This window comes from Mixophyes fleayi, chromosome 2 (genome assembly GCF_038048845.1).
Source record: "Mixophyes fleayi isolate aMixFle1 chromosome 2, aMixFle1.hap1, whole genome shotgun sequence".
NCBI classification, from domain to species: Eukaryota; Metazoa; Chordata; class Amphibia; order Anura; family Limnodynastidae; genus Mixophyes; species Mixophyes fleayi.
Window position 1 is genome coordinate 154,633,630 of NC_134403.1, and position 26,926 is coordinate 154,660,555.

The following is a 26,926-nucleotide window of genomic DNA, read 5'->3' on the forward strand; positions in this document are numbered from 1 at the left end:
TCAGTAAATGTCCTTAACAACATAATTTTAATATTTATACATTTGTAAGCTATTTAAGTGTCATATGCAGAATACTAAAATGTATCTGCTAAAATGAAAATGGATCATATACATCTAAGTCTTATTAACCAGCAGGAACCCTAATCTGTCACAAATGTGTCTGTTTCTGATTCATTACACTTCAGGCTTTTTGCTTCACAGTAGATACATTAATCTAGTGTGTGTGTGTGTGTGTGTGTGTGTGTGTGTGTGTGTGTGTGTGTGTATATATATATATATATATATATATATATATGTATATACATATACATATACACACAGTATATATTATATTATAATTGGGTAGGGGAACAGGTGGCGTCTCCTGGGGTAGATGGTGGTGTACAGCAGCAGAGAAGTCACACAAGTCCAATGTTTTGATACAACTGCCCTCAGCCAGTTTTATTAAGCAGAAAGAAAAAAATAAAGAAAACTTCAAAATAAATACCTTGCCTGTCTGGAACTAACTAAACACAGAAGAACACCCTCGCTCCTGTGAAGGACTTTGCTCCACACACATGCAAAGTATAGAGTTAATTGGTCACCATTTGCAGAGTCTTTCAGGACACATCCAACCTCCTCCCCAGGGCTGAGAGACAGAGCAAGCAGCTTTTTAAAACACCTCTCACAGGTGCAACCATTAGACTGTCAACCAAGACCTATATTTTCACCCTTTTAACATATATCCTGATGCATATGTGTAACAGCAACCTATTATAAATAGTAGTTTCTATGAATTAAAAACAGGAATACCTTCTATTGTGTAAAGGACCTTGTGTGCCACACACATCTAAAATATAGAGGTAATTGGTCACCATTTGCAGAGACTCTCAGGAGCCATCCAACCTTCTCCCCAGGGCTGAGAGACAGAGGAACTGACTAGCAGCATTTTAAAACACCTCTCAGAGGTGAAACGATTAGTCTGGCATAACTGGCAGTACAGAAGACCTGAAGTGAACTTTCAAGGGCCCCTGGGTGCCCGGGGCCCCTGGACTGTAGCCCAGTAAAACCTCGGGTTAATGCGGCCCTGATACTAATAAAGGAAAGAATGATGGTTTCCCTGGGAATCTGCAGGCTGAGGATGCAGACAGGGTTAACTTGGTACACTTTCATACACACACAGCCCAATAATACAGGTGGAGCACCTGGCCTAATGAATTAAACAATCAGCTAGAGCAAGGCTTTGACAGGAAGCTTAAACAGCTGGGTTTGAGGTGTAGATGGAAGACAGGTGCCAACAAGTGGCCAGTGGCCAGTTAGGGATATAACTGTTATAGCCAGCATTAGGGCTATGGAACTTTGTAAATATTTGAATATGTTTGGTGTGACTGCTGAGGACACTGCTGTGGCTGTGTTATCCATCCTGACAAGAAAATAAGCAGCAAAGTGGTTCAGCCAAACCTGTGTGAGGAGCAGTTTGTTTGGCATGCTTTTCACAATATATATATAGTTTTATACTGTGCATAAAAACTTGCTGTAAAGTGTCTTCATATGGACACTTAACTATTTTGTGACCTTTAATATTCCTACATTTTAAAATGAATGAAATGTTCATAGGTTTTCTGACTTAATGCTTAATCAGTTAATACAAATTTAATATAGGAATGTACCCACAAGGCCAGTCAGGAGTCCATGTAATTCCACAGTATTTAACTTGTAACACTGACCTCAAAATTATAACATAACATTGCTCAACTATAATACTGCTGTACAAATATTTCAACAATGGCAGAAAGCCAATAATAATTAATTGCTGTGGTCCCACTATCATTAAATATGACAAAGATAAGTTAACAGAATTAAACACTTTTCACATTGCATTATTTTGCAAGATGAGATTTCACCAGACCACACTTTAAAAGCATCCCAATTATTTCTAACAGGATACTTTCTAATTACAAAATGATAAAACAACCCACAATCATTAACATTTAATTACCAATAAACTGAACTAAAATGCAAATAACTGTAATTAAAAATGCATCAGCCATTAACTGTCAACCAAGACATATATTTTCACCCTTTTAATATATATCCTGATGTGTATGTGTAACACCAACCTAATATAAATAGTATTTTGTATGAAAACCACAGTGGTTCTTGAAATAGTTAATTCCGTAAGTATAAGTATTATAACTATTAGAGGGATGTAAAGTAAGAAACTGTTTCTACTGGTGCAAATCAGCTTTGAAAATGTTACAAAAATCTCATAGTATTTGATGTGAGATTTATTATGCTTTCCTATAGCTAAATCAGGCCAGTGTTCATCCTGTAGGAAGTCTACAGAATTGGTCTGATGCTTGGCTGACTCTTGCTAACTGCTTGTCAGCAGTCTGGCTTTAGCTATATGTTCCAGGTGCTGTCTACAAATTACCTGGCAAGTATGAAAAGGGCAAACCTAAATAGTTCATCTTGCTGAAATGTAAAATAAAATGCCAATGGAGAAGGACAAACTACTGAAGAATAAAGAGAATTATTCCAAATCATTCACCATGCAGTCTACCAGATGGAGCAGAACAGACCCTTAAAGTGAATGGCATAAATGTCATGGCATACAAACTTTTCATCCACAAGTCCAGTTTGGCCTGGCATGCACAGCTCTGTTCTCTCCACTTGTACAGTAAAATTATTTCTGTCCGTATTCTCAGTGACCATTTCCAAGGGAGTCTCATAGTGTACAAAGCACCTTTACATGGCTCAAAAGTGAACAGAGCTGTTTTGCATAAACAGTTCCTTAATATCAGTGTTGCCAAAGTAGAGAACTCAATGTACTAAAAACAGGTAATGTCACCCCTTTCGACATATACTGCATATCTAACAATGAGGGAGATAAGTCTCTATTAAACTAACATTTTTCACAGAGTTACATGAATGTACGGTAAATGTTGCCACTGAACTATATATAATACATTTATCATTTTATTTTTGGGGAAAGGGCTTCATGGTCCTTTAAATCTTATTTAAAACAGGTGAAAAATCAAGATTATAGTGACCATATAGAATTATAGTTTCATGGGGCAAATCAGTTGAAAGATCCAAGTGATTGCTATCTGTCTTAACTTAATTTTCAAACATATTGTTATTTGTAATATGGTGGAAACATGCCTGAAATATGCCTTTATAACCTTTAGGTACAAAGAATGTGTTTGTGGTGTGAAGCCTGAAATCTAAATAAATCACGTCAGAAGTGAAAATACCCCTCTACAATATATTGGTTGCATAAGTGTGCTCACCCCTAAACTAATACTTTGTGGAAGCACCTTTTGCTTTTTTATAGCATTGAGTCTTCTTGAATAAGTCTCAAGCCATATTCCAGGTTTGCACACAATGTTAGTCATTTCCACACAATCTTGGCATCAAACACAAAACAGAGAGGCTATAAAAATCCCCCACACAGCTTGAGCCCATTGTCTTTAGAAGGAAGGGGTGAGGAGAAGATTATTGTTGCGTTCCTCTCTGTTAATTGTGGACCCCCACACAGAGTAACCTCTGGTTTGGTTGCTATGAGTAAGAGTAGCTTGATGTTATACAAGAGTTTTTGGTATAATTACCATCTTTTAGGGCCTCATTAATATTTATTCTAGAGACCACGGGAAGCAGAGCCCCTTAAGGTTTTGGTTGGTTTACACCAGGGGTGTCCAACCTTTTAGCTTTCCTGGGCCACATTAGAAGACGACGAGTTGGTTTGGGCCGCACATAAAATACAAACAATATATACCACAAGGGTATGTAATGGGGAAGCCTAGGTGACCTCCCGAACATCATCATTGGCGGAACAAATTCCATAGCACCACACAGCAAGGAATAGAAACACTATTAACAAATATTTGCTAAATAGATTTCCTTTACATATGCATTTTCACTGGAATTTGTACTTGCGTATTGTCACGCAACACCAAACGAAAGTGTATATGAGATCTAAGAAGCCAAAAAAAATGCACATCTAAGGGAAGCATCAAATGCAGTGGAAACTCATAACTCCTCTTCCATATGTTGTTGTGTTTTCCTCACTCTCACTGCATTTATTACGTTTGTTCATATTTTCCTTATTACATTCACCTTTTTATTCTGTTACTTCTCTTTACATTTCTCCTCTTTGGTATAATTATTCTTGATTACTAAATGCATTGCTGCTGATCGCGAGTTCACGCTGGTGACTCCTCTGTGCTGCGCTCCGCAATGGATGTTGGGCGTGATGACGTCACGCCCGACATTCACTGCGAGTAATGCACGGAGGAGGAGACCAGGGAGGGAGCCGGAGCGCCAGCTGATGTGACCACTGGACCGCTAGGTATTTTCTTTTCTTTTTTTTCCCCAGGATTTTTTTCTCATTAACAGCGCTTCCCCCTCGCCGCAACCAAAACTCCTGCTGGGCCACATTTACAGGCGCGCTGGGCCGCGGGTTGGACAACCCTGGTTTACACAGTCTAAGAGGGAGCTATGCTTTTTTCCTCCACACGTGGCCCATACCAAAGATATAAGTTCATATCCTGTCTACTAATATAGTTTTTAAATATAAGCTGGATTTTTATTCTATGATTAATTGTGACTTCATCCAGTGGGTCTACATGAAATCCTGCAGACTAGCTAAATTCAGTTTAAAACATGTCAGAGAATGGGTATATATAGACTTGGTTCTTTTTAACTCATTTTACCACTACAAATGCCTGTGAGCAGGGCCGGTGCTAGGGTCCACGGCGCCCTAGGCATTTTTAAAAAAGCCCCGTGCATCTGATTGCTGTACGGCGGCTGTGACAGGTATGGTCAGCGGTCGCCGCACAGTTTTAAAGTCTTTTAGAATTCTGTGGCGCCCTCCAGAGCCCGGCGCCCTAGACAAGTGCCTAACCTTGCCTAATGGGAGCGCCGGGCCTGCCTGTGAGAGGGGTAAGATTGTCTAGCTTTCTAGTTCAGAGACTGAATATTTATATAGTTCACACACAGGGCTTGCTTCATGTTTGGAAGTAAGTCAGTTTGCGTGCAGTATCTTGCATGACATAGCTCTGTGCACGCTCAGAAATGGACCTTACGCCAGTGAACGCAATTGTATGCAATTCATGTCTGAACCTACATTAAATATCGTCAATTTCTTGCCATTGTTTTCACAATCTATGAATCTTTCTTACTGGTAATAGGGTGACCTATTTACTGGAAAATTCAAATAGTAAAATTGTAGCTTTATTATTTATGACATATCTTATGATCAGATGATAGCTGATGCAATCACCATGTCATAGGAGATGTCAGTGATGTAATAATCACTGAAATGAAAGGTGTGTGTAATCAGATTTTAGGGGGTGCCTTGTGTCATTCCTCATGTTTGTTTATCAGGAGTGTCATATCTGAACCTTGCACACATACATTTTTAAAGGAGCAAGTCAATCTTTACTAGTAGTGGATGAAAAATATGTTTTGTTTTGTTTCACAGCAAAAAACAAACAAGCAAAACATACTGTGCCTGATTCATCAAGGCACACATCTGATGCTTTTGAGTGTATTGTCCGCAAAATCACTCTGCGTATGCCCAGCACTGGGAGATACGTCTGTGAGCGCAGTTCTGTCCGCTGCGTCTTCATAAGCAAAGGACACTTACTAAGCCTACTATTACAGGGAGTGAACTGGACGGGGAAGGGGTGTGTTGCCGTAGTTAATGTACAGTAAGGAGAGCAAAACTCAAGTGTATGTAGCCACATACGCATCCAGCTCTGAGCACCTCAAAGTTAAAAATGCATTTTATGTTCTGTAGACATTAGCAACATCTTAATCATTTTTTTGTTATTTTTGTTTGATCATTAATGCATTTATTACTAACAGGTGACATTAATTCAAGATTTTTTTTTATTTTCCTGTGCATTCTTTTTGCAGCATCTTGTGTAGTACAGCACAGCAGACCTGCCCCCAATTTCAAAAGCACACGTATCTAGAGATCAGTTCCGTGCTGAATTCTTGAGGTCCCAAAGCCTAAATACGTGTATAATACTAAACGCAGGTTGCGCTCAGAATGTGTGCTTTGATGAATCAGGCACATTATATTTTTAACAATGTATACATAAAACCTATACAGTGTAGCTATCAGCATGCAGAAAAGGAAATAAATTGTCTGCTGCCTTCTTTGCATCCGTGGCCAATTCTGGGCTTCTTATGGTCCACACTGAAGACGCCCATTATATGTTTTGTTTCCTGACCTGGATCTTATTGAATATTGGATTACTGATGTTTGCTTCATTCTTTATCATCATTAATTTGCTGCCTTGAACTTATTATTTGTTTTGACCTTGATATTTTATCTGCTGATTTTGTACCTCATATGTTTATTTGTGTGTGGCTCGCCCTACCTGACCTCTCTCACCCTTTCAATGGTAGTTTACCAAACTGTTCAGCGAGATGCACAATATCTGGTGACAACTGAATACTGGTGACTACATTAAGTCCTATGGGAAAGGGAACTGCTAAAGACAAAGACCACAACTAGTGGGCAACCAAGATAACATGGAAAAAGTAATAACAGGTGTTTGGGTGATAAACCATAAAACAAGTAACTAATTATTTTCAATTTACTGCTTTGCTTTTACAATGTTGTTGTTTAGTTATTTCAAAGACCAACTGTATGAAACATTATTATGGCAGTACAATTTATTAAAACCACAGGTATTTGTTTACAAAGATGTAAACATGTTTGCATTTATAAACGGTACATGTCCCAGAAGCTGCATTAAACTAAATAAGAGTGTGATTCAGAACAATCTCACTGTGTGCCTTCAAATAACTTCCTAGACCTTGGGTTTGTATTTAGAAATCAACTGTTCAACCAAAAACTGTTCTACCCCTGGTGTGATATGAACTTGTAATGACGACGATCGGCTGAGATGCGTCCAACTGTACCTTAGGCTCTTTGTGCTCACTCTGGGCTGCATTTTATAAATGGGCAAAATGGGCATTTACCTTAAGCCAGCCGGAACTGAGGGGTGGGGGGACTAGAGTTTTAATGGAGCATGGATGATAAAGGCACTTAAAGAGCTTTCATATTGTTCCGCTATACTAGGGAGACAAAAACAAAATATTACAAAGAGCAGAGTTGCTTTTCATCCAAGCAACTTGCTTGGCTAAAGAGATCCTAAAAAAGTCAGAATAAAACAAAATAGTTTATGTAATAAAAATGCTACTTCTTATACTATATGTTACTAATTTCTGTCTCTCTATGGTTCCGTTTTTGACAATGGAACGAAAGAGAGACGTATTCTCATATAGAGATCATTGATATGAACAGAGAAAAGCTGGTGCAGTGCAGTCTGTAGGACTGTCTTCAAGGTGGATGTTGTAGCAAGGATGGCCGAAACTAGAACATGCTCTACTTTCCCCTGTCCTTGTTCTGTCATCCACTTTAGAAAGACTGCAATGATAAATTATCACTGTGAGATTCTGTATTTCCGACATTATATTTTTGACAGCTGAATAGAGGAGAGAAAAGAAATTATACCTATGTGCACAGACCCTAAACACAATCCTTAAGTAGCCCTAATATTAGTCCAGTTCCTAACTCCAATCCAACAGCCAAAGACTTTACTAGGCAATTTAACAGGCTATACACTTTTACATTAGCCACAGCTGCTGGCATTGCCGCTTTAAATACAGTGGAAGTCGCTATAGAAACTGACGTGAATAGAAACTGGCGTCTTTGCCAGGGTTCGGGATGTAACAGAAGCAGGTCGTTACGTGCATTGTAGTTTTTATGCTAAGCCTGCATTTGGTTTTTATAGTCATTTTTGCAATCAGATTTATTTTGTCGGTGTTGTTGTCTTCAGTGACATTCTGATGTTTACCACCACCAGGGGCGGACCTAGACTTTTTATTAGGGAGGTGATTTAGCACAGCCCACCTCTCCTTCACTCTGATTGGTGTGTCCTTCCCCGTCTTCATTTTGATTGGACCTGGCAACTGGGAAACAGGCAGAGGATGATACACGGCCACTTCAATTGTGTTTAAAACATAATCAGGGCGGCTTGGTAGGATCCTCTGTCTGTCTCTCAGCAATCAGACAGACATATGTAGTGTGCTTCCAGGGGGGCATTGGCCTAAATCACCCCGCCTGGATCTGCCAATGCCATGCACTTCCATAAGATCACTCTAAGGAGATCTCTATAACAATATCCACATCCACTCTGACGCTCTGGACAATTAAGGCATATTTATACAGAGACAAGTGAATTCTTCCAAAATCGCTTGTGTCACATGACTGACACTATAATATAGATTAGTAGGTTATGTGAGCCTGTAATCTCTTAGATGAATTGACGATTCTCTTATCCTCAACTGTCTGTAATTTTCCTTTTTCTATCATAGCATATCAGACAAAGGATCAGGGGAAAGGTAAAGGTAAAATGAAAACCGACATAAGGGTCAGGTTTACTAACACAGGAATTATAGCATTAATTCTTTACTCCTATAATGTGCTATATATACAGGATGAAAAGTTTTTCTTTTACTGTAACTCTGAATCCCAAAATGTTATGTTTTTTGGTATCAGTCTCCTGGCGGTCAGTATGTAATTATAATAGCACATTTCCATAACCCTGGCCACAAACAATCCAATCCTGCGGCATGCATCCCTTTCCAAATTTGCCACATAAATGGATAGTCAAATTGGACAGTTTGAAGCATTTGAAACTTGGACCAAGTGGCCAACTGTCAGGACCTGATGGGGTCTTGTTAGTGCAGACTGTGATTATCTGCCAAACAAATTTATAAGTATGACCAAAACCGACCAAGTTGATTTGATTGGATTATTGACGACAACATCGATGCATGAGACAGACTGACTGACAGATTGACAGTGTCTGCTTATCTGAACCCTTCTTTACTAGTTCCCCATCAGAAGGCTATACTACGGCTTATACTAACACTAATCACTGGTTATGGCTGCATTTTAATATTTGTGGAATTAGCATTACATATATTAGCCACACCCCATAACAGTACTGAATTATTACTTGAAAATTGGTAAATGGTTTGCTTCATAACTGAAAATAGCCATGTATCCCCTGCTTTTCTTCTTTTATGTAGATAACATACAACAATCAGCCACAACATTAAAAATACTGACAAGTGAAGTAAATAACAATGATTATCTTGTTACAATGGCACCTGTCAAGGGGTGATATATTAGACACCAAGTGAATAGTCAGTTCTTGAAGTTGATGTATTGAAAAAATGGGCAAGCATAAGGATCTGAACGACTTTGACAAGGTCCAAACTGTGAAAGCTAGATGATTGGGTGAAAGCATCTTTAAAACGGTAGGTCTTGTGGGGTGTTCCCACTATATAGTGGTTAGTACTTACCAAAAGTGGTCCAAGGAAGGACAACTGGTGAACCGGTGACAGTGTCATGGGTGCCCAAGGCTCATTGATGTGCGTGGGGAGCAAAGGCCAACCCACAGAAGAGCTACTGTAAATTGCTGAAAAAGTGAATGCTGGCTATGATAGAAAGATGTCAGAACACAAGGTTGCCTCGCAGCTGGCTGCATAGCCACACACCAGTCAGAGTGCCCATGCGCTGAAAGTGCCTACAATTGTGAAAGAGTGCCAGAACTGGACCATGGAGAAACGGAAGAAGGTGGCCTTGTCTAATGAATCACGTTTTCTTCTAAATCATGTGGATGGCCGTGTACGTGTGCATGGGGAAGAGATGGCACCAGGATGCACTATGGGAAGAAGGCAAGTCGGTGGAGGCAGTTTAATGCTCTGAGCAATGTTCTGCTGGGAAACCTTGGGTCCTGGCATTCATATGGATGTTATTTTGACACATAAAACTTATCTAAACATTGTTGCACCAAAGCACACCCTTCATGGCAACGGTATTCCCTGATGGCAGTGGCCTCTTTCAGCAGGATAATGCCCCCCGCTACACTGCAAAAATTGTTCAGGAATGGTTTGAGGAACATGATGAATAGTTCAAGATGTTGACTTGGCCTCCAAATTCTCCAGATCTCAATACAATTGATCATCTGTTGGATGTGCTGGAAAAACAAGTCAGTGCCATGGAGGTCCCACCTCACAACTTGCAGGACTTAAAGGATCTGATGCTAACATCTTGGTGCCAGACACCAAAGGACACCTTCAAATGTCTTGTGGACTCTATGCATCAGAGCTATTTTGCCGGCCTTTTTTCTGTACTTCTGCTGATAGTGGGAGAGTAAGTTTGTTTTAATATATTGACAGGTGAGATATTGTGGATTTGCAAGTTACAAGGTTTGGCAGTGATGAATAGCCATACATTAAAAGGAAGCAAAAAAATGTAAATCAGCACTGAACCTGGGAGGATTGGGTGTTTCATATGAAATGTGGACCATGGTTTATTTGCTCAAATTCAAAAACAATATTATCTTTCCTGGTAGGGTATATGATAATGAACTACAGGGGGCGAAGAATACACATTTGCATAAGTGTGCCTCATTTGGTCTGTGCCTACAGAGGTGGTAGAAATTGGTACTAAGCCACTACTTTCAATAACATGCCATTTGATATGTCTTGATACAAATTCAGTAAGCATAATATCTGCAGATCAATAGAGAAATGTAAATGTAAAATGATTAACACATTTTCATACAAAAGAGACTCAGATAAGCAAAAAAAAGGAAAGCAATAGTTATAATGGTGGTTTACGGTACTAGCAAATATTCCTGTACGGTGACTTTCAAAACTTTTTCAGTTTTGCTAATATGCACTTTCACACTTATAGGTAGATTTATCAAAACTTCTTTAAGGGAAAAGTGGAGGAGTTGCCCATAGCAACCAATCAGATTTTAGCTATCGTTCATCTAGTAAATTCTAGAAAATGATAGCTGACTGATTGATACTTTTCCTTTTTAGAAGGTTTGAAAAATATACCCCTAAGTCTACAAATCCACAAAATGCTACACAAAGGAGAATGTGTGGCATGCTGAAATGTATGTGCTTTAAAGAAAAATTAACTGAGTTGCATAATTTCTCAAATTCATAAATACTTCCCATTACTTTTTTTTCATTTTCTTTTTACATTTGTGGTAGGTCATGACAAATGAAATATCATAGATCAGCAATAACCCGCCGCAGTACAGTCCTCAGGTACAAAAACTAAGTAAACTATTGACAGCTGGAGAAGAGAAGGTTCATCAGAAATTTAATGAGGTGAACTAAGGGCATAAAAACTGAAGGTTAAAACAATTAGTATGGCTGGCCATCTAAATTAATAAAGATTTGGTAAGAATGCCAGTATTTAATTGACAATTTTGTATCCTAGTATTAACCCGAACAAGATGCAAATAAATATGTACTGAAAAAAAATGGAGTACAATCAATCACGGTGGTAAAGTATATAAAAATACAACATTACTGCTGGTGGGAACAATGGATTTGTTTAATGAATATTTTAAAAAAAGAAAACAACAGCAGATTGTTGTATATGTAAAATAAATATCTAAACATATACAGTGGTCGAAGTGGTCCTTCCTTTACTGCCTTCATTATAAAATTATCAAAATCTAATAACAAGAAGCTGTTTGTATATATCACATGTATATATCACATTTCCATCCTCATTTAAACCTGTGCTCATTTCACAGATTCTGAAGAAACTATCCCTCGATCCAGCCTCACTCTCCAACTAATACCCTATTGTCTCTCCTCCCTTTTGCCTCCAAACTACTTGAGTAGAAGTGTGCAAACACCTGTCTCTCTTTCCTCTCAGGCTCCTGCCCCCAACATTACTTTATGAAACTGCTCTCACAAAAGTCATCAAAGATCTACTTACTGCAAAGTCTAAGGGTTATTTCTCCATACTCATTCTCCTGGACCTCTGCTGAATTTGACACTGTTGATCACACTCTTCTTCACAACCGTCACTCCATTGGTCTTCATAACACAGTTCTTTCCTGGATCACTTCATTTGCTGAACCACTTTGCAAATCCCTACACTAGCTTGCTCTATCCTCCAGAATCAAATTAAAATTACTCACCCTTACCTACAAAGCTTTCAACAACAATACCCCTGCACTCAGCTCAAATCTCATATCAATATACCCTACCTCCAGCCCTCTTAGATCTACCTCTGACCTGCACCTTGTCTCGTCTCTGGTAACCACCTCTAACTCCCGCCTACTAGACATCTGCTGTTCTGCTCCCCACTTATGGAATTCTCTACTGCACTCAATCAGGCTTTCCCACAGCCTTCAAATCTTTAGGCACTCATTGAAAACCCACATTTTTTTTTAGAGCTTACCTTATCCCCGATAATACTATTCACACTTATGCACCCTCACAACTGTCCCAATATTGAGTCAACTGTGCCCTCTTCCACTTAAAATGTAAGTTCTCTAATGAGCAGGGTCCTACAAACGCTTTGTTTACTTATCTGCATTTATTTTGTCTAGTTTCCCTACTGTACAATGCTGTAGAGCACTGTGGTGGCCTACAAATCTATCATAAGTGTAATATATAATTATATATTTATATATGTGTATGTGTATATATATACAAGTTAACCTGTGCATGATACTCATGCATTCTAGTCAAATCAAGCTACTTAAGGTCTTAAAAAGGTTCTTGTCATGCATTTGGGCCTAGCCCAGGCCTCCTCAGGGGAAGAGCGTTACTTCCCGACGCAAGCGCCCTTTTTAATGTATGTTCATGAGGTAAAATTACCTCACGAGAATGAGATTGACCCCTCAACTCGTAAATTTAGCCTTTACTACCCCTCCCACGGGGGGAAGGGGGGATGATGGAAGTTAACTGACTTCACTATTATAATTTTTTTGTCAAATAATGTCAGTATACCAAATTTCAGGTCAATTGGATGAGCCCTTTCTGAGAAAATAGTTTTTTACACACACACACTAACACACGCCACTAGGCTTATATATATTAGATATTAGATAATGCTAAGAATTTAGTAGGTCAGTGTATAACTCTGCCCAGCAGGTGGCGCTGCAGCGTGTTGTTTTTTTTCCACACACAGACTAACACATGCCGCTAGGCTTTTATATTATAGATATATATATAACAGAGAACAGACATACTGATATATTTGTATAAGAAGAGACCAATACCCCAGAAGCATTTCAACTATTCCAACAGCCCTGTGTGAAATGAGTTTACTTCACTCAAAGGATTAAATGGACCTATTTATTAATAATGATAATTGATAATGATAATTGTTAATGATAATGATAATGATAGATGATTGGTAATGATAGAAGCAATGTTTCTGTGCAGTTTTCAAAAAAACTTTACTGTTTTCACCATAAAATTACAAGTACATTTTTCTGATTCCAATTTTTAACCACCTCCTATAAAACACTGTTGACAATTTTTGTTCCCAGAAAAAATGTACATGCTCATTCCAGGCATTATCAATTAGTTTCTATAGGGAAAGTGCAATTGAAATCATTAGAGCAATTTGTAAAGTAAAATTAAAAAGGGTTTCCATTCAGAAGGTTCTTTTTTATTATTAATTTATTTTTATATTTCAGTGAGTCTGAGGATTTTTTTGCAGCAAGCAGAAAAGAGGATCGAAGGGAAAAACATTTTCAATCCTCCATTAACAGGCCATTGAATGTAAACTATTGAAAGAAATGGCAGCTTACCAGATAGAGTTTTCTATTTTATTTTAAATACTAAAATTCCTATTAGTGTTCTACATTCTTTTATAAATGATACCAATAGTAACCCCCAGAAAACAATCACACATTGGGCCATTTGCATTGTCCTTGAGAAAGGACAAAATATCCAGGGAGATGTGAAATGTTATGTTAGAAGTCTGTTGAATGATGATTTCGCATGTTAGATTTTGGATTTATGACTGACCATGTTTTAAGAGCATTCTCATATCTATATATGTATACACAGTGGTTGAAATGGAAATTTAGAGGTGACGGTGTGGAAATTTATAAGTGGTGGTATGGTATATATAACCAAATGGAACTTGATAGTTTTACTATCAAAGCAGAAGGAGAAATGGGGGTATGGCATATCAATGTATACCAGCTTGTCAACCTATATATATATATGTCGAAAAGCTGGTATACATTATTATGCCATATATATATACACACACACACACACACACACACACACACACACACACAAACAACTAGAAGTGGTTGCTAGTCCTCTGAACAATCTCACTTAGAAAATAAAGTAGGTCTGATGGTAAGCAGCTATGAACCTTTTCAGATATGCATGATTGTATGTAAATCACCAAATAGTCAGATAGGTGAAAAAAAATATATTATGACAATACTGTGAGGACTAACATGTAAATGACATCATCAGTAAAATGGTGGTCCTTTAAAAGTAATCTAAAAAATGTTCCAGATAAATGAACCATGACAAATACTGCTTAGTAGACTGCAGTCAGAAAAGTTATGGACAGATTTGTTTTAAGTTTCAAAGAAAAGTTTTAAAGTCCCCTAAATGAAGCGCATTTGCTACTGCAATCCCATGAAAAAAGTCACGTTTCTTTTTAACACAATTTACTCTGGTTACCTATCTATATTCCTTAGATTTTATCTAAGCTGCTAATAATGACTTATTAATATAGTGTAGTGAGCAGAGAATTTTGAAAAGCCCCTCTTCTCAGCCTGCACCATTCATAGCACTGCCACTTAACCTCTCCTCCTTCCTTGGCCATCATGTGGACACCAAGGAGCTTCCTGATTGGCTGGTTCTGACTATGATATCAGTTTATGCTCTAATCATGAATGTGCTTGAACAGTAAAAATAAATCTATCAAACAATACCTCAAGGGGCACTGAATTGTCAGCATTTAGCTGTGTTCAACCAGATACTGACACATTTGAGGTTCACGTCCTGTTAACTTTACTCAAGCATTTAGAAGCTCTATGCCAGCCTTCACTGCTCAGCATTTTTATATGAAAGGTGCAGACTTAATATTATCACCGCAAAGGTATTATGCAATGTGTGGGCTATCACACTACGTGAAATGGGACAGTTGCATCAACCATAAAGCAAGCAGGTTAATTAACAGACATTAAAATGCTTACTGGAAAGGAAATGCTGAGATGTGGGGCCAAAATCCCTATGGGCTTCATGCAATTGTCTGATGCGCTCATCAATGGACACCTAGGAGGGATAGAAGAAGAAGAGATTATTTCAACATGTAATGATGAGTGGCAATTAGGGAAGCAAGATATTATTGCTCTGTGAGCCTTGGGGTCTCAGGCAGTGAAACGCTGTGTCAGGAGTCTAAACTCTAAAGCAAATGCCTTTTTTACTTTTATTATTGTTTGCAATATATTGTCTCGTTTAAACTCTGGGACAATTCAGAACGCTAGAAAACAAATTGCTGTTTTTCTGTAAGCCATTAAACCAAAAGCCATATGTCAGCCCTTTATCACTTAAGGCTACAACATTAAGTGGTAAAAGTAAAGTTTTGCCTACTCAGCTTTTGAGCATGTGGTCTTATTGTACCAACCTATATTTTTATCATTTGCTTTTATCTTTACTTTGCAAGAGTACAAAATTATGACCCATGAAAGGAAACAGCCTGCTGCATACAGTAATATCATTAAGAAAGACTATGTCAAAATAGGGTTATCGACTACTGTGTTATTTAGTGAACAATAGACAAATATTGTTACAATACATTTTTAAGGTTACAGTGTAGACGACACATTATACAGAATCTCAGTGAATTCACTCAAAATGTAAATTAAAAATTTAAGTAGCAAATGTAGCAAATGTGATTCCCCAATAAAAGTAGTAGTAGTATGTATATCTTTAGATTGCAAGCTTTTGGAGCAAGTTTTATGTCTGCATAGTGTGTAAAGGTTAGAATAATGTGCTGTTATAATTCCCTGTATACACCAAACACTCTGTACAGCACTGTGGAAGATGTTGTCTCTGCATAAATTTGTAATGGTAATAGTAAATACATATGTATATCTCTTATTTTTACAAAATACTGTATATTATTGTGCTTAAAGTATATATTCATTTACCACAGTTTATCTCAATTTCCAGGGTGGCAAGTTGATGTCATTTGTTTTGCATGAACCTGAGTTATTACAGAAATTGTTTTCAACACCATTGGGGTCAAAAAGCAGAAAATAAAGTATGTGTAAGTACTGTGAGAACTATGTATGGTATATCTTGCTGTCACATTAACATTAGGGACAATGCAGTGTATAATATTATAACTTTCCTAACACCTTATATAATGACAAATGTAAGTTTTGTGGCTCTTGAAAATATAAACTTAACTGTGTTTACATTTTGCTGACAATACAACCCATAGCAATGTACAAATTAATAGCCATACATAACATATTAACATAATAAATGTCATTCTCTATCTTTCTTTCACTATGGTTACTCTTCAAACCTATATCCATGCTGCTTAGCTGCAAAACATCGAAATACAATTTCCCTTTATTAGAAAACCAAGGACCCATGGATTCACATAAACCTGTACAGGTTTACAAGTCCAGTGTCAGGCCAAAATGACAACTGGAACACAAACAGCAATAATTCTACAAAAAATAAAATACACAATAAACATAATTAAATAGACATAATAAAAATAAAATCCATTTTCACAGGACCTAAGGGCTAAGTTAAGTGCTTAAAAATAGGACAAAATAAGATTCAAAGGTGCCACTCCCACCAATGTGTTCCAAGACCTAACTTTGCATTAAAATTTTAGAACACAGAACGTCCTCTTTCTCATGCAGTAATCTGCACTACAATCAGGGGCGGGTTAGCCACCTTCTCCAATTGTCCGCGGCGCAACAATTCAACTTTGACCTCCTCCTAGTGGCACATGGGTCGCGCACCACGTCATAGGTTCCGTCCCATGTGCGAACAGATGAAGAACTGCACAGCGCACCGATGAACCAGGTGAGTGTATGTTTGTGTCAGAATAATAAATTAATGTGTGTATGTTAGGGGGCAGTATATGAATGTATGTATGTATGTATGTATGTATGTATGTATGTATGTGTGAGGGGGCCACTATATGGATGTATTGTGTGTGTATGAGAGGGCCACTATATGAATGTATTGTGTGTGTATGAAGGGGCCACTATATAAATGTATTGTGTGTGTGAGGGGGCCACTATATGAATGTATTGTGTGTGAGAGGTAGGCTGTTAATTTAATCGAGGAGTGCAGGTGGGGGCTAATTATTGGGTTCTATTTTATTTGTGGGGTGATGGTGGGGCAATTTAAATTAATAGTGGGTCCTATAAAATTAAGATGGAGTAATTGGACCTTTAATTTAATGCTGGGGTGGTGAGCTATTGATTGTGGGGTTGTTTGGGGAGAATGAGATCTCTTTATTAAATGTGATTTTGAATTATTTAATGCCTGGGATTGTTGTGGGAAATGGTTATATTAAATGTAAATGCTATTTAAATTATTGCTGGGGCTGTTTGGAGAGGGGGAAATAGGTTTATATATTAAATGTGGGTGCTATAAAATGTCAGGGTTGGTTGGAGGGAAAGAGATCTATTTAGCAAATGTGATTATTATTTTAATGTTGTGGCTGAATGGAGGCCTAATTATAAAACATGGGTGCTATTGATTTAAACTGGGACTGGTTGGAGTTTTCTAAATTTTATATACCTATTTTTTCTCCATATAGGGCCTCCAACATTCCATTATCCAGACAACCAGCAAATGAGCTAAAGAAACCAGCAGCCACAAGTGGTGACAGTGACAAGAACAGGTAGGAGAGAGCAGGACAGTCTGCCAACTGTCCTGAATATGGTGGGGCAGTCCTGAATTTGGGTGACCGTTTCACTTAGGACAGTTGGGAGGTATGTCCCTCTTCACCGTGTACTGCTTGTGAAGGCAGAACTGTGTGCACCTAACAGTAGTGCACACAGTATTGCCTGTGTATTTGTCTAAATGGATAACCATGCTACATCACAGGGGGTTACCCTGTCTAAAGGGCCCAGGCCCCCCAGAGCCTTAATCCAGCTCTGGGCCTGGGCATAAAAATATATATATGGATTAAGCAACACTAAAATAGCCTCTTTTTTATATAAATAAATATATATTGTACCAAAAAACCCTTTAAGAATGGGCCGCTACTTATGGGCCAGTGCGGTGTGCTTGACCCCCGGGCCAAAGTCTGCCAGCCCTCCCCTGACTACAATTACATTTGCTTGTATTGGTAAAAGTGAAATGCATCACTAATGTATGCATTCGCTTTTAATGCATTTTTAGCCATTTTCCCCAAAGCATGTGTGTAAACGGGTCCTAACTGCTTAATATTCTGATGCATCACAGGTTGAATGGAAAAACAAACAACAGCAAATATTACTAGTTTTATAATCAGCAACCATTTTCATCAACGCTCTTTCAGTTTCTCAGATTTCACTTTGAATATGTTTGGTACACCCTAGATGCTTTAATTTACTGTCCACCAAATGTATGATTCAGTCTCATACATTAGGTACGTATGATATCTAATGATGATAACAGAAGATAATGAATGATAAAATGTTTTATTATTTGACTAAAATATTTTTCATTTGGCAGTAATAGCATATATTTTTTTACATTTTCTTTTAATCTATTTTTTACAATTTAATCTTTGACATGGGCTTTCAACTCCACCGGGCATGCTGCTACGGGCCAGTATCTCTGAGGCCTGGGCAAGAGTTTCATAAAAAATTAAGCAGCAATTAGTAAATTAGCCCTATCACTATATATATTTAGAAACAGACCCCTTAATGTTAAGATGGCATTAACAAGTTTAACTCTAACACAAGCGGCATAATTTACTATGTTTTTAACAAGCATTCACATAGAATGCTGTTGTATTTTACCCAGCATTAGCATTTCTGAATGCTGTAGGGACAGCTGAAATTAACGCAAAACAAAGAGAAGCGAACACTTGTCAAAAAGTATGTGGTATATTCACTTCCATTATATGATTATCAGCGTAAAAGTGTGTTTAATAGGCTTTAACAACACATGAAATGTTTAAAATTGACGCCCCTGTGTATGGCGTGGATACCAACGTAAAACTGTGGGTGAAACGGGCAGATGAGTCAAGAACAAAAACATAATCTAGGGATAGCAATAATTGATACAAATGAGGACTACATGGGTCATGCATTTGTGCTATGTGGATCAAGAAACAATTACATTCCATGTGCAATAAATGTTTACACCTAATTCATCATTATTTCCTAAATTACGGTACAGTTCGATATTCTAGTCCTGAGGTATTTACTTGGAAAGGTGCAAGAGATGTTAATGAGACCTGTTCATTGCTAAGTAAATTATATTTATTTTATTTCTCTAGTGCAAAACATTAGCTCTACCATTTGCATACTTGGCATGAGACAGAACAAGTCTAAGAATCAATAAATCTACAACGATTAAATAAAATAAGATCTTGGCACAGCTTTCAATGTGCCATTAAATATATTTACCTTGTAAATGCAGCACAATGTCCAATGTGATATCCATCAAACAGTAGTAGAAGTGATATATATATCTTTCTAACTATCATCTATTTCATATCTTTCTATCTTCTATATTATATATATATCTATATAAATCATATCTATCTATTTATCTTCTATACTATATGGACAAAAGTATTCAGATGCTTGACCATTACACCAACAGGGACTGTAATGACATTGTATTCAAATACATATACTTTAATATGGAGTTGGTCCATAAGAGCTTCCACTCATCATGGAAGGCTTTCCACAAGATCTTGGATTGTTTATGTGGAAATTTGTGTCCATTAATTCTGTAAGGCAGACACTGATGTTGGCGAGAAGGCCTGGCTCGCAATCTCCATTCCTGTTCATCCCAGAGGTGTTCAATGGTGTTGAGGTCAGGGCTCTGTGTGGGCCAGTCAAGTTCTTCCACACTGAACTCATCAAACCATGTCTTTGTAGATCTTGCTTTGTGCACTAGGGCACAGTCATGTTGGAACAGAAAAGGGCCTTCCCCAAACTGATGCCACAAAGTTGTCCAAAATGATTTGGTATGCTGAAGCATTAAGATTTCCCTTTACTGGCGATAAGGGGCCTAGCCAAAACCCTGAAAAACAGCCCCATACCATTATCCCTCCTTCACCAAACTTCACAATTGGCATAATGCAGTCAGGCAGGTAACCTTCTCCTGGCATCCGCCAAACCCAGACTCACCCAACTGACTGCCAAACAGAGAAGCGTGATTCGTCACTCCACAGAACACATTTCCACTGCTCCACAGTCCAGTGTCGGTTCGCTTTACACCACTCCATCCGATACTTGGCATTGGTCTTGGTGATGTGAGGCTTGCATGCAAGTTTTTGTGCTTACATTAATGCCAGTGAAAGTTCAGAACTATTCAGTTATGGAATCAGCAGAGCTTTAGCGACTTTTATGCACCATGCTCTTTAGTAGTCATTGACCCCACTCTGTGATTTTACGCGGTCTTCCGCTTGGTGGCTGAGTTACTGTTGTTTGTAAATGCTAAATTATTTGAAACAAGTTGCTTTTATAAGGTGATCCTCATATACAGACGTGTTTTTCATTCTCTGACAGTTATGCATTCCATATTTAAACACTTTCAAAATAAGTCTTGTGACACAAATGACATCAATATATTATAAGAATATATTTTACAGCATAGTTTGCATGTTGCACATTCTTACAAATGTGCTGCTGTAGCACCAGGTTTTCAGGATTTACCCAGCCTGGTCAATCTTTACGCCTCTGATGAAAGCAGATTGAATAAAATCCTGTGTACCGAGAAACTCTGCTTGCAAACAGTAGTTTGAAATTAATCAGAATAATACCAGTTTCTGAGCAAGCTTAGCTTTTCATTACTGAATCAATGCAGTCCCTGATATGTTATCCAAATTTGTGTCAGAGAAACCAAATAAATATATTTCTATTGAACTAGCTTATCACCCTGTAATGATTCAGAGCTTAGAGAGCTATTCTTCTTACTGAATCATCATCACCTTTATGTTAACTATTACAGCGAACATTCCTGGTATAATGATAGCACAGGGAGGTCAGGACATGGGGATCACTGCGTTATATATCTCATCAGGCAGGTGGGTTCATGTTTCCAGAATGCTTTGCCAACGATACTCTTTCAAAATTTATTGATACTTATGAAATCTGTCTTAATTCATAGTCTGATTGGGCACAATCAATACCAATTTGCGGGCTTATTAAAATGACTTCATGAAGCTATCATGCTTGAATACGTGCCAATGTGCCAGTAACTGCAAAGTATATTTATCACAGTCTTAGCAATGTGACTACATCTGACAGTTATAGACAATGAAGGTATCAGCATCTCCTCTCCAAGGATTTTTATTCTGTGATATTAGGAAGCTTCTCAGCACCCATCACTCACTCATCCCTCCTATACAATATGTTCTAAAAGACTAGAACATGTCTATTTATAAGTTATCCATATTTCAAGAGTACAGACAGGATAAGGACAAAGAATGGGGGAGAAAGTCTTGCAGTCAATATATTTTAATGAGTCACAAAATATATTTTTTAATATGTTAGTAATATGTCAATGTTTTAAAAAAAATGTTTCCATAAATATAGACATTACCATTTTAAAGATGTTGCCTATAACAGAACAGAAATATGACAGATATGCATATTTGCACATAGTAGTATATATGTTCTATTAATCTTTTTTAATATATTTTTTTAACCATTCAGTTAAAGGATGGGATATCGACAATAGTGAACCTGGTGCTCAGATAGCTTTTAAGGAGTCCTGAACCTTATTCCTCCGTCAGATGGTAGATCATGGATTTTTCACATTTCTAGAAGGCCCAGAAGTCCATCCCCTCTTCTCACAACAAGAATTACAGCAGCCCATAGCTTAACACACTACACACCCTATATTTTACTGGTATGTGTCTAATGTAAATACGTAGGAATGAGCGTGTAAATAGTCTTGTTATAGGACTTTGCATAATGTCTATGATGGTTTTCATTGATGGTTCTAGAGTTCATGTTCTACAGAATTCTCCTGTCAGTTCTATTGAGGTGTGATAATCTTCTCATGAAGATATTAGCTTGGAAGAGTAGCCTAGTGTCAAGAGATATGTATGACAGCACTGGGATGTGAGGCATGATGCCTTTGGAAGAATAGCCTGGTCTAGAGAGGTCTGAAAATATGACAGAGAGAAAGCAAAGAATTCACAGACACAATCCCCTATGTCTGCTTTTGGTTGGCACAGTACGGTAAGATAAACAATGTCTAACATATACAATCTCCTGTGCTACGCACAAGTAAGAATAAACACATTGAGGTTTAAGTCCTTTTAAATGGCACAGATTTAAAATAAATATATACAGTTCAATTTACCCTTACATTGCGCGGCTCCCCCCAGGTTGAAGACTTGAACTTGTATCTTAAAATTAAGTGCATCACAGCTTGCTGCATATGGGGCTGTGTAGCCGTACACCGGCACATGCCTACAATGGACACACGAGCACCAGAACTGGACTATGGAGCAATGGAAAAAGGTGGACTGGTCTAATGAATCACGTTTCCTGTTACATCATGTTAGCGGCCGAGTACTTGTTCATCATTTACCTGGCAAAGAGGTGGCACCAAGATGCACTATGGGAAGGCAAAACGGCAGAGGCAATGTGATGCTCTGGGCAATGTTCTGTTGGAAATCCTTGTGTCTTGGCATTTATGTCATGTTACTTTTATACGTACCTCCTATCTATAGATTGTTGCAGACCAAGTACACCCCTTTATAGCAAATGTATTCCCTGATGGCACTGGTCACAATACAAAAATTGTTCGGAAATGGGTTGAGGACATGGCTCAAGGTGTTGACTTGGCCTCTAAATTCCCCAGATCTCAGTCCAATCAAGCATGTGGGATATGCTGGGAAAAAATGTTAGAGCCATGGAGGTTTACAGGACTTAAAGTATCTGCTGCTAAAATCTCAGTGCCAATACCATAGGACACCTTCAGAGATTTTGTGGAGTACATGGATCAGAGCTATTATAGCGGCAAGAGAGGGACCTACACAATAGGTGGTTTTAATGTTGTAGATGTGTACAAGCTAAGTTTACTATTTTTATTTGTTAAACCAATTGAATGCAGATTTACATGTTAAGTTTGTAAAAAGTCTGCACCTTTTACTGTGATGTTGTGTTCTACGTGAGCATAAACATCATGCTTTCTGTTTAGTCTTGTTCATTAACAAGACTGGGTATATGAACTTTTCTTCAAATAGACTCAAATCCCTGCTTCAATATGAGCAGAGCCACGCATTACTACTCTGTGCTAGAAAAGTTGTATAACTGTGAAGATCCAGAGGACAACAAAACAAACACATTGAGGTTTAATCCCTTAAAATGCAACAGCTCTCAAAAATATTTCTAGTTCCCTTCACCATTACATTGCAGGGCTCCCAAGGTTAAAAACTTGACCTTGCAACTTGAGCTGTTAAATACAGCCACTTCTCCTACCGCCTTCATTGGGGAGGGAAACTAAAAAAACTGGAGACCCAAAATGGAAATCTGATAATTTCCCTGGGTTAATTACCGCTATTAATGTCCTAGCTCGAGTTACCATTTCTTGTAAGAAAGGCCTCCAATGCATTTTTATTTAAATTCAGTGAAATTGCCATCATAATCTCACGTGGTAAGGAATTCCATAGTTTAAAGAACCCCTTCCTATGCTTGCGGTGAAACATTCTTTCTTTCATTTGCAACTTGTGACACTTTGTCCTCTGATTGGTCCTTGTTATACGATCTATGTTAGACCACTCTTTGTATTGACCTAAATACATTTACACATATTAATTAGGTAACCTCTATATATCCCCAGTAAACATACCTAGCTTTTCAAACCGTGCATTATAACTTCCCCCTTCTATTACCTTTTTTAATTAAGTTACTGTCAGTGTTCCCTGTTGCATCCTCCTATGGTGGTATGCCTAAACTATATCCCATATTTAACATTTTGTCTTATACAATAACAGTGCTAAGTTCGCGCCACTTACACTATTATATTCCATTCCACTTTATAACTGTCAGTCTATGACTGCCTTCTTCCCTCACTTCATTCCTCATATTATGACACTGTCCCAAATCACAGTGGACAGGAAACTGCCTCCCATAAGGTTTGTGTACTCGTCTCCTGAAATACTCTATGTCGCTGTGAGCATTCTAATGATCTGATTGGCTAAAAATTGTTCTAAATCCCCCTGTTTCAAAACTAAGGATGAAGATTGTTAAACAGAAAGGTGCTCTGACCTTAGCCAAATCACCTTACAAACAGGTTGATTTTGTGGTTGATCCATTCATTGTTAAGTACATTCTGGTACATTTATACTTTAACTATTTAAGTAAAAAGCATATTGTGATGGTGAGAATGTACTTCATCATCAGCAGCTATTTATATAGCGCTACTAATTCCGCAGCGCTGTACAGAGAACTCACTCACATTCTTCCATGCCCCATAGGAGCTTACAATCTAAATTCCCTAACATACACACAGAGACTAGGGTCAATTTGATAGCAGCCAATTAACCTAATAGTATGATTTTGGATGTGGGAGGAAACCGGAGCACCCGGAGGAAACCCACGCAAACACGGAGAGAACACACAAACTCCACACAGATAAGGCCATGGTCGGGAATTGAACTCATGACCCCAGTGCTGTGAGGCAGAAGTGCTAACCACTAAGCCGCGTGCACTTAGAAAATACAAAGTCATGTTTAACCTAACAGTAGTTTATTTTGAACATTCACAACAGTCTTTCAGGAGCTGATTTAGAGTTAGATGCAAGTGCATTTGTGCATCATCATTATGCGACTTGCGCAAAATCTGTCGCACCGCACATGTGCACAACTTATACAGGTTTTCCGAGGTATCTGACACTTGCGGGCCATTATGCTTCAAGAGGTGACTCTGGATCATACGTGTTCATGTGCTAATGCAGTACTTCAAGTTCGTGGAGAAGCACATTAGTGACACCCTTTTAGCTGTGTTGATATTTTGGTTTCCACATAACATTTATAAATGTTACTTCTGAAGGATAAATAATGTGCCTACACAAGACAAGTGCAAAATACAAGCCCTGCAAGTCACAGGAGCACAGCTCTCATCTACACTCTCTATTTAAGGTTGCATGTATCATAACATAGGCAAACCGAGGGGGGGGGGGTTTCCTAGTGCGTAGAAACCCCCTCCAAGCCTGGGGTACTGTATAATTGAGGTGGCTGGACCCTGCTTCTGCTTCACACAGCTCTGCTTGAAAAGGGAGAGCTGTGTGCAACTAACAGTAGTGCATGCAGCCTTGCCCGTGTATATTATGGGGATAGGAAGAGTTGGAGAGCAGCCAAGCACTGTCTAAAATTATAGCCACACCCCCATGCATGCTGGTCACGCCCACTGGCGACATGGTGTGGAAACTCCCCTCTACAAATCCTGCGTTTGCCCCTGCATAAGATGAGTCTTACTCAAAATATAGACATGCAGACACACATTTGTGTATATGTAAAAGGGCACCTTCTACTCCTAACTCTAAATAAGCCCCTCAATAGTCACTTTATCATCTAAACAATTTAATGTATAAACAAAGTCTTCTCAATGTCAGGAATCTGTTTGGAAGAAATTTCTGAATATGGTAACTTTCTACTTCTGAGACCTGCTCTTTCATCATTCATGATTTTATAACTCTGCAAAAAGCTTCTGTGTACATTCTGTTTGATGTTAAATTTATTTTCCTGCTGAAGAAAATGCTGATGACTAGCTCAGATCTTGTCTGGATTTAGCAAACTGCAGTTGATATGCAGGGCAGATGGCAAACTTCATAATGAGATTTTAGTACTTTTTATTAACTTAGACATGTAAGGAATATTTGCCGTGTCTCGTCTTGTCCTGTCAAGTTGAAACCTGACAGTCTACAAATGGTTAGAAATCAACCCCATCACCATCTTCCCCACTAATTCCCACAACACGTTTCAAACACACAATAAACAAATAAATCACAACACATATAAAAAAACATAGCCTGGGGCAGGCTGGGCTGGGGGGCATGGGCATATGCCCCCCTCGGGCCAGTCACATAGTGGGCTACCTTGGGCTGGGTCACTGGACCACCTGCATTTTTTTCCCTTTAAAGTAGGCTGCTGAGGCCAGTCTTGTTCCCCGGGCTAAAATTTGCCAGCCCTCCCTTGCACACATCTTAACTAGAGATGAAGCAGATTTTATTGCAGTAAAGGGTGCAACATGGCAGTGAATATTTTCTTTTTGCAATAAACTATTTACAGCTAAACTAGTAAGGCACCTGTCACAAGATTATCCACTTAATCCATCTTTATATTACTGCTAGGGGTAAATGTATGGAAGTCCAGTTTTGGTAGATTTACTTAAAGTCAAAACCCACCAGCGAAAATCAGTGATTTTACAAAACCGGACTTTCATATATTTGCCCACTAGTCTTTTTTCCCTAAGCTACCTGCCTTTCGCAGTTTGTAATGTGACGGACATTGGGGAAAACATTTCTGGGCAAGCAAAGAAGCTGCAGTTAGTAATGTCACAAACTTGAGCCTAAAGGAAGTCTAATTTTGCAATGGCCTTGAGTCTACCAGTCTGGGCCGCAGTAACGCCTAGAGCATATGGAGATTGCAGCCCAGGTCTCCAGTTGCTGCGGGACTCAGGGGCAAACTATTGTGGTTGCATGACATGACCTTCACTTAAAACAGTGTCTGAAGCATTGTGAGTAAAAGTCTAAGGGGCATATTCAATTCCCGGCGTTGCTCTAGATGCGCATTATTACCGTTAGTACAGTAATTTCAACGCTAAGTTTTGCTCACAGCGGGGAAATTAATAAACCCCAGAGTTTATTGCTGACCTTAATCCTCAGTTTA

The 26,926-nt window shown here is 38.4% G+C and overlaps 1 protein-coding gene across 9 annotated transcripts in view; it reads right to left on the reverse strand.

Annotated features, from left to right (window-relative positions):
- The window catches only part of DMD (dystrophin), a 1,967,742-nt gene that overhangs the window by 293,883 nt on the left and 1,646,933 nt on the right, over positions 1-26,926 (reverse strand). For all 9 annotated transcript variants that reach the window (XM_075200299.1, XM_075200300.1, XM_075200296.1 and 6 more), the window contains one exon: positions 15,072-15,150. In XM_075200299.1, the coding sequence (XP_075056400.1) occupies positions 15,072-15,150 (79 nt within the window). The remainder of the gene's footprint in view (positions 1-15,071; positions 15,151-26,926) is intronic.